The sequence below is a fragment of the Electrona antarctica genome, assembly GCF_951216825.1.
Source record: "Electrona antarctica genome assembly, contig: SUPER_2_unloc_1, whole genome shotgun sequence".
Classification (NCBI taxonomy): Eukaryota; Metazoa; Chordata; class Actinopteri; order Myctophiformes; family Myctophidae; genus Electrona; species Electrona antarctica.
In genome coordinates this window covers 110,561-121,673 of record NW_027638779.1, presented here as the reverse complement: position 1 = coordinate 121,673, position 11,113 = coordinate 110,561, and the positions used below count along the sequence as shown (strand labels likewise).

Below are 11,113 nucleotides of genomic sequence, written 5' to 3'. Positions count from 1 at the left end.
CGTTACCTGGTGAATCGTAATTGAATTGTGAGGGCAGTGCCAACGCACCAGTCTATTTAATTGAATTGTGAGGGCGGTGCCAACGCACCAGTCTATTCTCTAATTGAATTGTGAGGGCGGTGCCAACGCACCAGTCTATTTAATTGAATTGTGAGGGCGGTGCCAACGCACCAGTCTATTCTCTAATTGAATTGTGAGGGCGGTGCCAACGCACCAGTCTATTCTAATTGAATTGTGAGGGCAGTGCCAACGCACCAGTCTATTCTCTAATTGAATTGTGAGGGCGGTGCCAACGCACCAGTCTATTCTAATTGAATTGTGAGGGCAGTGCCAACGCACCAGTCTATTCTATAATTGAATTGTGAGGGCAGTGCCAACACACCAGTCTATTCTAATTGAATTGTGAGGGCAGTGCCAACACCAGTCTATTCTCTAATTGAATTGTGAGGGCGGTGCCAACGCACCAGTCTATTCTAATTGAATTGTGAGGGCAGTGCCAACGCACCAGTCTATTCTCTAATTGAATTATGAGGGCAGTGCCAACGCACCAGTCTATTTAATTGAATTGTGAGGGCGGTGCCAACGCACCAGTCTATTCTAATTGAATTGTGAGGGCGGTGCCAACGCACCAGTCTATTCTAATTGAATTGTGAGGGCAGTGCCAACGCACCAGTCTATTCTAATTGAATTGTGAGGGCGGTGCCAACGCACCAGTCTATTCTAATTGAATTGTGAGGGCGGTGCCAACGCACCAGTCTATTCTCTAATTTAATTGTGAGGGTGACCAATCGTCACATCTCGACAGAGGAGATAAAGAACAAGCTGCTACGTTTGCCCCAAAATAAATCCAAAAAGGTTCAGTTGAGCTGGTGCTATGCAGTATAAAAGCACCATTAACCCCATTCAGGACTAGCCTGGCTAATAAACCAGACTAATATCACACAACACTGTCGCGGTATATTAGTCTGGGCTGGCTCCACTTGGATTTCATTTCCCGGGGGGCGGGTTCAAACATTTTCTCTTTGACGCAATTGGTCAGAGCTACTGTCAGTCAAAAGTCTCAAGCATTGAACGTCACTGTACCAAAGCCCGCCCATATTGCATACCGTGTCCCGATTGGTCCGACCTGTTCTCGGTTGTAGGAAAGAGGCGTGCTACTGAGCCTCGCCAGACCGTAATCCGCTGGTAGGCAATTTTTTTTTGCCAACGGCTGATTCGGTCTGGTTTATTAACCAGGCTAATTCAGGACGGCACCGAGTGCTGCGCTACGAGCTTGTAGGTCTGCCGTTTTTGAAAAATCGTGAAAATGTGGCGCAAATCTTTGAATATACTTTCAGAGCCAACGTTTTTAACTCGAATCTTTGCTTCTGGGTGGGGGGGGGGGGGGGGGGGTCCCTGGAACTACATATTTTGCGACAGTTTGAGTGCCAAACTGGCATGAATGTGAACATTTGAAAAGTGACCGTATACAGTGTAGAATGTAGAACAGGGGTGACCACACTAAGGGACCATATACAGTGTAGAATGTAGAACAGGGGTGACCACACTAAGGGACCGTATACAGTGAAGAATGTAGAACAGGGGTGACCACACTTTTTTGACTTGAGAGCTACTTTCAAAATGACCAGCTCAACAAGATCTACATACAAAACAATACGCATAGAATGTACCTGAGGGGGTCAGCGGCCAATTTCATATATTTTTGGGGGTCCTTGACATGAAATATTGAGAACCACTGATATAGAAACATGAGGTTTTTCAGGAAAGAAAAAATTGGACTTCAGTCCAAAATGGGTTAAACAGCACCGACCTGTAGGGGACGTGGGTGCTCCTGCCGTCCACCAGGGCAGAGATGACGTTGCCCAGCGCCGACAGCGACAGGTTGATCTTGGTGGCCTCCTTGAGCCGCTCGCCCTGCGCGCCCGACTTGGCCTGCCGCTCGCTGCCCGCCAGGTCCACCAGGTTGAGCTTGCCCACGCGGATGTGGTCCTTGCCGTCCACGCCCAGTTCGCTGCACTCCACCGTGATCACGAAGATGGCGTGGGAGCGCGAGCTGTGCTCGTTCATGTTGGTGGCGCCCACCGAGCGGTTCTGGTTGCCCACGTTCATCACGTGCTCGATCTCGCGCACGCTCTTGGTGACGAAGGACGAGAGGTCCTTGACGTACACGCCCGTGTCGGGCCGCTCCTTGAGCTCCAGGCGCCGCTGCTGGTCCTTGGCCAGCAGGTCTCGGATCTCCTCCTGGTAGATCTCCAGGTAGGAGGCGCGCACCAGGTACTTCTGGTTCTGCGAGCGCGAGATGTGCGTGAACACGTGGTCGAAGGAGTTGGGGATGACGCCGCGGCGCTCCGGGTCGTTCTTCACGCCCTCCATGGTGTACGTCTTGCCCGTGCCCGTCTGCCCGTAGGCGAAGATGGTCCCGTTGAAGCCCAGCACTACCGAGTCCACCAGCGGGCGGAAGGTCTCGTCGTACAGGTCCACCTGCTTGGAGTTCCAGTCGTAGACCGAGTCGAAGGTAAAGACCTTGGGGTGGTCGTGGTGCGACGACGCCTCCTTTGCAACCATACTCCCCCCGGAACCCAAAGACTTTGGTTTCCCGGCGCTGCCCGGCGGGTCATGGGTGTAACGCCGCCGGATCGCGAGTCGGCATCGTTTATGGTCGGAATTCCTTGGGGTTCCGCACGATGATCTGGCCCAGCTTGACATCCACGGAGACCACGCGGGTGTGCTTGGCCGCACGCTCCTTCTCGTTCATGGGCCGGAGGCGGACCACCACCTTGACCGCCTCGGGGCTCTTGTTGCTCTTGGACATGATGGTGGTGGTGGGGAGGCCGTGTGGGTGGGCTGACCAAAACCCGGTGGTGGGGAGGCCGTGTGGGTGGGCTGACCACAACCTGGTGGTGGGGAGGCCGTGTGGGTGGGCTGACCACAACCCGGTGGTGGGGAGGCTGTGTGGGTGTGCTGACCACAACCCGGTGGTGGGGAGGCCGTGTGGGTGGGCTGACCACAACCCGGTGGTGGGGAGGCCGTGTGGGTGGGCTGACCACAACGCGGTGGTGTAGGGGAGGCCGTTTGGGTGGGCTGACCACAACGTGGTGGGGAGGCCGTGTGGGAGGGCTGACCACAACCCGGTGGTGGGGAGGCCGTGTGGGTGGGCTGACCACAACGCGGTGGTGGTGGGGAGGCCGTGTGGGAGGGCTGACCACAACCCGCCGCCACACCCCTCACTGCTCCGTCCTCTCTATGGTCCAAGTTCGGCTCGGATTCCAACGGATGGTCAATACGTCCCGAGATGTCCACAGCGTCAAAACCTAGGAGAGCAGCCGACGATCGTGTCCGTCCGGTCAACACTTAGTTTAGACAGTACTTAGTTTAGACTAGTCATTGGTTAGACCAGTCATTAGTCCTACAACTACAACCTATCTCAAACCCTCGGGTGCAGTACTTAGTTTAGACTAGTCATTGGTTAGAACAGTCATTAGTCCTACAACTACAACCTATCTCAAACCCTGGGGTTTTTAGTTTTTAGTCATTAGTTCATAGTCATTAGTTCATTTTAGTCGTTCATAGCTTAGTTTTCATTTAGTTTCCATGTAGTTCTCGTCAGTGGAAAAAGGTAGTCGGCGAACATTTTTCGTCTTAGTTTTAGTCGACGAAACAAACACTGGTCTGGTGGAATTGGGAACAGGGAGCAGCCTGGATCATTGAAATGGATTTTGGTTTTGGATTAAATTACACATTGTCACTTTACAGTTTGTTATACTCTGTCAGTTATGTAAATAGGTTTTCAATGTAATGAGTAATGAGATGCAGGGATGGTCTTTTAAATGAGTCCCTGTGACATTTTACGAGTCCCACTTCAACGACGTTAGGAGTCATATTTTGCCATTTTTACAAATTGCAGCATTTAACTCCCATTTCATTTTATATGGTTATAATGTGGTTATATTCATGTAGAAAACGGAAGAAGAAATGATTATTATAACTAAACCTAGCAAAATAAACTAGACTAAAAACCAGTACAGTAGTGCATCCCGTGGATTTATTGCGTCCCTGAACTATAAACTGCGTTTTGGGATGCTGCAAAATGCACCCTATTTTAATCTCTGCCTGTTGTGCATCGTTTACAACACATGTTAGTGTGTTGTCTGCACTAATGTCTGGACTCTTCATAGTTGTTGATATCAAAACAGGTGTTCCTTTTATCTGAGAAGTACCGTACATTATTAATCTGAGAAGTACCGTACACTATTTACCCGGGCATGAACCCGTGTTCACTGTTCACTTTCTTACAGTACATATTTAGTAGCTGTAACCACATGTTTTGCATTCCTGTCGAGTCACCCCACTGAACCCTGGGAAAGACTAATGGTGATGTCAATCCTGTTGTGAACTTCTGATGCTCTCTCTCTCTCTCTCTCTCTGTTCGTCCTATATGAGGAAGTTGGGGCACAAGCCAGTAACTGATCCTGTGCATACTAATTATAGAAAGGAAAAGTACATGTGTTTAATTATACCACTGTGTGACTCTGTGTACCAACATGACAGGGCCGTGCACACATGGACATCAAACGGGGCTTCAGCCCCTGCACCTTTTAGTAAAAGGTGCAGGGGCTGAAGCCCCGTTTGATGATGGGTAAAAGGCTTTTACCCGTCTGTAAAACAACTGCCCTCTCTCCAGACCTGACAGAATGCAGCATTTACTACATGGTGAAAGAAATGCAAATGCCTCTCCTTTCCATTCCATGCCGGAAGGAAGGATGGCAGCGTTCAGGAGAATAGCTTTTTTTTAAACTTGGAACACACCATTTTGCGTTGAACAAATTGGTTTCTAAATCCATGTCGTTACACACCGCATCTCCAGTGCATCTCCAGTAAATAAAGAGTGCTGCTTTGTGCCCCGAAAATAGCTGATCTACAAGCTCTCAACGCGTCGCAGCACGACGCGTTGTGAGCTTGTAGATCAGCTATTTTTGCTATTTTTGTTCAAAAGTGCCCTCCTAGGCGATTTCAGCCCCTGCCTCTAAGTCTCTGCACGTCCCTGCTACTGTTTGAGAACACAAGGGTGGTGTTTGTTGGGCTAACGGGAGAACACATGGGTGGTGTTTGTTGGGCTAACGGGAGAACACATGGGTGGTGTTTGTTGGGCTAACGGGAGAACACATGGGTGGTGTTTGTTGGGCTAACGGGAGAACACATGGGTGGTGTTTGTTGGGCTAACGGGAGAACACATGGGTGGTGTTTGTTGGGCTAACGGGAGAACACATGGGTGGTGTTTGTTGGGCTAACGGGAGAACACATGGGTGGTGTTTGTTGGGCTAACGGGAGAACACATGGGTGGTGTTTGTTGGGCTAACGGGAGAACACATGGGTGGTGTTTGTTGGGCTAACGGGAGAACACATGGGTGGTGTTTGTTGGGCTAACGGGAGAACACATGGGTGGTGTTTGTTGGGCTAATGGGACCAGAAAACTGATTATATTAATTATACTGTCCAAAAGTCTGTAAATGGCTCTTAACTGTTTTAAAACTGCAAATGAATGAATGAATGACAAAAGTGGTTGTGTTTTGTGTGCAGTCAATGAATGCAGTGATGTTATTTGTAATTTTTTTTTTTAATGTTTTTAATCAATAAATAGATTGTTTTTCCATATATAAACATCAGCCTTTCAACTAAACTCACTAAACTAGAGATAAACTGTAGTCAAAACCTTACATCAGATGATGGGATGATCAGATGAAGAACGCAGGCAGAGAGGTGAACTGAAGATCCCATCAGAGTAGTATTTATTTCAGAAGTACATGAAAACATAGCTTCCCTTCGACCCTGAGCCGGGAGCCCAGGGCCTCCATAGTACTGACCACCGGAGCGGCCAGTTAAGACTGCACTCCTTCATTTACAACATGACATGATATAGGCTACTTTCAGATCAAACCGTTGAATTCTGGGTGGGGTTTAAGATTTTACATAGAGATTGAAAAACACATGGTAAACCAGTGATCTCTCAAAAGGTTTCTCAAGACAATAGAATGCTACATTTCTCCAACGCCTGGTGTTGTGTATAAAAATCCGGCGACCCCAAGGATCAATTTGTTGCATAAATTTAAGATAAGGGAAGGATCGAAGACCAATTTGTTGGAAAGATGGCGAGAAAGGCCATTTAATGGATACAAATAAATGATATCTATTCTGTAATGCTAATTAGAAAGGACTGTAAATAAATATATATACCTTCAATAACCCAGCAGGGAGACCAAATACCGTGCTGTATTTACCTTACAAATGAGTGAATAGCCCTTTAAATCTTGAATGACAGCCACGGTACCATAAAAAATAGAAGGATACCTTAAAAACGAATTGGAGACAGACGAAATAAAGTTCTGAGAGGAAGTTTAAGGTTTTAACTGTAATTTTTAGTAGGTAATAGTCAATTTACATAGAGAATGTGCTACATGGTTCAGATAATAATAACAATAGTACAATACATCACTATAATTTAGAGTATTCAATTGTTCCAATATGGATCCGAACTGAACCTGAACTCCTCTTCACAGTATGTTCCTGGCTTATACTGCATCTGACGTCAGTTGTTGATAAACGTTCATTGGCTGAATAGATAGTTCATTTCCGCAATATCCCACGGTGGCGCTGGTTGTCGAGCGCTCATTGGACCAGCACATGGATGATGAGACTGGTATCGTGACATCTTCCTTGTTTCCGTCATTGAGGGCCATAGACCGGGAAAGCACAGAGGCTGGCGTTGCTATGGCAACCTGAAGATAACATTCTTTCCCTGCTAGCTGTAAACTTTCGACAGAGAGAAATACTCCTATCTACTTTCTCACTAGGCATCAAGGTCAAATACATGTCTCAAATCAAAATAGACCTTTCATTATGGCAAGTTTACTTGACTGGGGACAGACATTATGGAGACCGAATAAGGAGTCAACAAGATATAAGATATTAAATCTGAATGTGGCGTCAGGAAATCCATAATATAAATATGATCAAATAATATAAAGGATAAGATGAACAATCCTGTGTAAACAGGCAGTAGGCTATGACTGCCTGTTTGCATATGACTCTTTAAATAAAGTTCTTGAACCAGCAAGTGGCAGTGTGCGGGTCTCTCCTCCTTCCTCATAACGTTTGCTGTACTGCCAGGACCTATACGCACCTGCTATAAAACTGAACCGGGTGTGCGGAAGTCATCCCTTGAATAAGTATTCCTGCCTTCTCTGCATTGTCAAGTCGGCTTGTTATCTACTTCTGCACCCTTAACTCTTGCTGGCTACCTGAGCTGTAAAGATGTCTACTTTCGAGGAAGTCAACATGTTGGCAAATTCTAATCGAGCATCCATATACGAATACTCCGATATGGATGCAGAGAGGATCCTAATCCCTAATGAGATCCTTGGAACAGCAGCATCGTGTGATGAGCTGAAAATTAAGTTGGAAAAACTCCGTAAGAAAGAGATACGTCTACGGATGCACGCCTCCACACTCAGCGAGTACTGGAGGAACAGAAAAATCCCGAGGGGTCTACGCATGGATGTAGCCCCCACACTGGGTAAGGATGATGAACACTTTATGAAACGATGGGGAGAAATCAATAACAAGTGCTCTTTTGACCTAATGCTTCTCGTCATTGAGCAAACAACTGCCGAGGCTCAGTTAGTCAAAACTGAGATAGAAACGCATGAGACTGAGCTCCACAGTAAATTCAGTACAGAGTTTGAATCTATTGACTCAGCTATTAAAGACTCTGTTGCTAAATACAAAGAGAAGGAACACATCAAGAAACTAAAGAAGTACAAGAGAGACGCTGAAGATTATCTGTACAACGAGGTGTATGACTGGGATATCAGCACTAAACCAGCTCAACCCCCCCCACCCACGGACTCTCAGCGGCCCGCTGCTGCAGCTAGAATACCACACGTCACTCGAGGACATGCTGCGGCCCAGGACCAGAGAGGACACCGTTTCAGGGAAGATTCATCCATGGACAGCGACTTCACGACGGACAGAGAGAGTGACTCTAGTATCCCACCCCGTCCTTTTTTAGGACAACGAAAGACAGCCCACCACCCAAGAAAAAAAGATGCAGACGGGGCAAGCGCGCCTCCAGGAAAAGGGCACCGTCCCTGGACACGCAGTCACTCCAAGAGACGGTAATAAATATATCAACAAAGGAACTGTCGAATGATCAAGTTTCAGTGTTATCAAAAGGATTGTCCTTTGTATCAAACTCTAGTGGGGTCAACTCGTTTGGCCTCAAGGTAGACCTTTTTAAATGTTTTCGCCAAATTAAATTGAAACATTTTTTCTCCAAAACTCCCACGTCTAGTGGAGCTTTGGCTGCGAAACATTTTAAACCTAAGAGCACATTTTGCCCGAATGTTTCTAATCATTCTATTAATACTTTTTGTAGACTCGTAGAACAGGATGTTTTAAAAGTTAATGATCAACCTATTCGAGTGTCTAGTAATCTGTCCCAAAGTGAGAAGAAAGCCCTTGTGGAGTTGCTTGATGATAAGGACCTAGTGTTCAAACCCGCAGATAAAGGCGGTGGTTTAGTGGTTCAGGATACTCATAAATATCGACTAGAGATTTTGTCTCAACTGGCAGATAAAAAGTTCTATAAAAGCCTATATACTAACATAGCACATGATGCTGGTCTGGAAGCTCTAAAGTATTATCTGTCTAGTCGAGACCACCCAGCTATACCACCTGATGAATTCATCATTGATTTAGCTTCATATGTCTTGAAGTACAACTACTTTAGTTTTGACAATGAATTTTATTTGCAAGTATCTGGTACATCTATGGGTTCAATTTTTGCACCTAATTTTGCTAACCTGTTTATGGGGCATTTTGAGGAAAAGTGTGTTTATGACTCTACAAAGAACATATACCAACAAAACATTATTAAATGGTATCGATACATTGATGACATTTTCTGTGTATTTAAAGGTAATTCAGATGAAGTCCAACACTTTGTAACATTATTAAATAGTTTTGACTCTAATCTAAAGTTCACTATGGAATGTAGTCAGTCCCGGGTACACTTTCTAGATATGTGGATACAGTTAAATGATGGCAATCTGTCGACCACCCTATATCAGAAAGAAACTGATCGAAATACTCTATTATTGGCCACTAGCAATCACCCCCCTGCTCTCATCAAGTCCCTGCCCATTAGTCAGTTTTATAGACTGAGACGTGTTTGTTCCTCCACTGAGGATTTTATTGACAAATCGTCAGAGATGAAAGTCAAGTTTACCCAAAGAGGGCATGCCATTGAAAACGTTGAGAAAGCATATACATTGGCTCTACAGAAGCCCCGTACAGAACTGTTGACAAAAACAAAGAGAAAAGAAAAAAAGTTTTCGGTAACATGTGTCACCACATATTATCCTCACTCTCGTGAGATAAAGGCTATGTTCAAAAAGCACTGGCACATTTTAACCTCTGATCCTGAACTATTGGCATTATTTAAGTACCCTCCCTTGTTTTCTTTTAAACGAGGAAAAAATTTAAAAGACCAACTTGTACATTCTGACTTTCAGTCCCCTAAGGTTTCACTTAGACAGACCTTATTGAGTCCTCTGCCACAGGGCAATTATCCATGTGGCCATTGTGCCCAGTGTGGCAATACACACAAGACGTCCTCTTTTAATCACCCCCATACTGGCAAGAAGTTCAAGATTAACAGCATTATAACTTGTGTCTCAACCCATGTGGTATACATGATCAAATGTCCTTGTGGTTTAGCATATATTGGGAAAACTACTAGACAGTTAAAACAGAGAATGAGCGAACATAAGAGCTCTATTCGAAGAAATGACCGTGAATATCCTGTTGCCATTCATTTCAATGATCTTAAACATGACATCTCCACTTTTCGCTTTATTGGAATAGAACAAGTCAAACTACCAGCCAGAGGTGGTAACCATGATGTCCTGCTCAAACAACGCGAAGCGTACTGGATACACACATTGCAAACTCTCTACCCGAAAGGGTTGAATGATGAGCTATTATTAAATGTTATGCTGTAATCCATAAACTGTATTTATTATATCATTGATTTGAACTTCATGTCCAGTGGGGTACTAAAAGCACCATGTGTCTTCTTTTCTATCCATTATGTCCACTCTTGTTTGAGTATGGACTTTTTTGACATTTATTTACTTATTAATTAATTGTATGTTGATTTCCTTCCATGTATTATGGCATGACACTTATATATTATTCCCTGTATTATTGTAATTGGTGACTTTCAATAATATACTAGGAATGTTCTATAGAAGTACTGCACCTTTAAGTCACATGACTGGGTTCTTCACAGCTGCTATCTATTGAATGATTACTATATACAATTTGATTGGTTGTTCAAACCTACTGTTGTGTATTTAATGAATGTCAGCCTATTCTCAAACTATGCCTGAAGAAGGCCGAAAGGCCGAAACGTTGCATATGACTCTTTAAATAAAGTTCTTGAACCAGCAAGTGGCAGTGTGCGGGTCTCTCCTCCTTCCTCATAACGTTTGCTGTACTGCCAGGACCTATACGCACCTGCTATAAAACTGAACCGGGTGTGCGGAAGTCATCCCTTGAATAAGTAGGCTATGAGTAAAATGATGATAAAAGGGCAAGATGACAAAATGACCTATATGGAACACGGTCTGGGCCAACATAATATGATGGAGTGGCCAACTTGACATGACGTGTAAACATGTCAGAATTTATCTAACACCTGGCACGGCCTCAAACGGTAAAGAACAATGCCTGGCCACAGGTAGACCTAGAATGCCTGTGATCATTTAATTAACTCCGTAAATTTCCATGTATCATAGGCATAGAACGGTCGCTACTGTCCCTGGTTGAATTCAATTGTGTGCGGCCTGAATGTGATAAATGCTCCGTTTGTACTCACCCATTAAATAATTCCAAAAACGTGGAGTGAAATATGGTCCTCTAGTTTTATATCCATGTGAAAGTTCTGGCACAAAACGTGTATTTAGTCAATTATCTCCACTTTTTCAAGAGATGCACACGGACGTCTTTCTCTCCGGGCGAGGGGGGACTGGAATGATCGATGAACTGATTTTAG

The 11,113-nt window shown here is 45.0% G+C and overlaps 1 protein-coding gene across 1 annotated transcript; it reads right to left on the bottom strand.

Annotated features, from left to right (window-relative positions):
* Positions 1 to 1,462: 1,462 nt before the first annotated feature.
* LOC306918687 (kinesin-like protein KIF3B) lies at positions 1,463 to 2,812 on the bottom strand (the record flags this gene model as incomplete). Its single annotated transcript, XM_079531566.1, has 2 exons — positions 1,463 to 2,553; positions 2,669 to 2,812. 2 exons carry the CDS (start codon positions 2,810 to 2,812, stop codon positions 1,759 to 1,761), a joined length of 939 nt encoding a protein of 312 aa, XP_079387692.1. The 3' UTR covers positions 1,463 to 1,758.
* Positions 2,813 to 11,113: the final 8,301 nt, after the last annotated feature.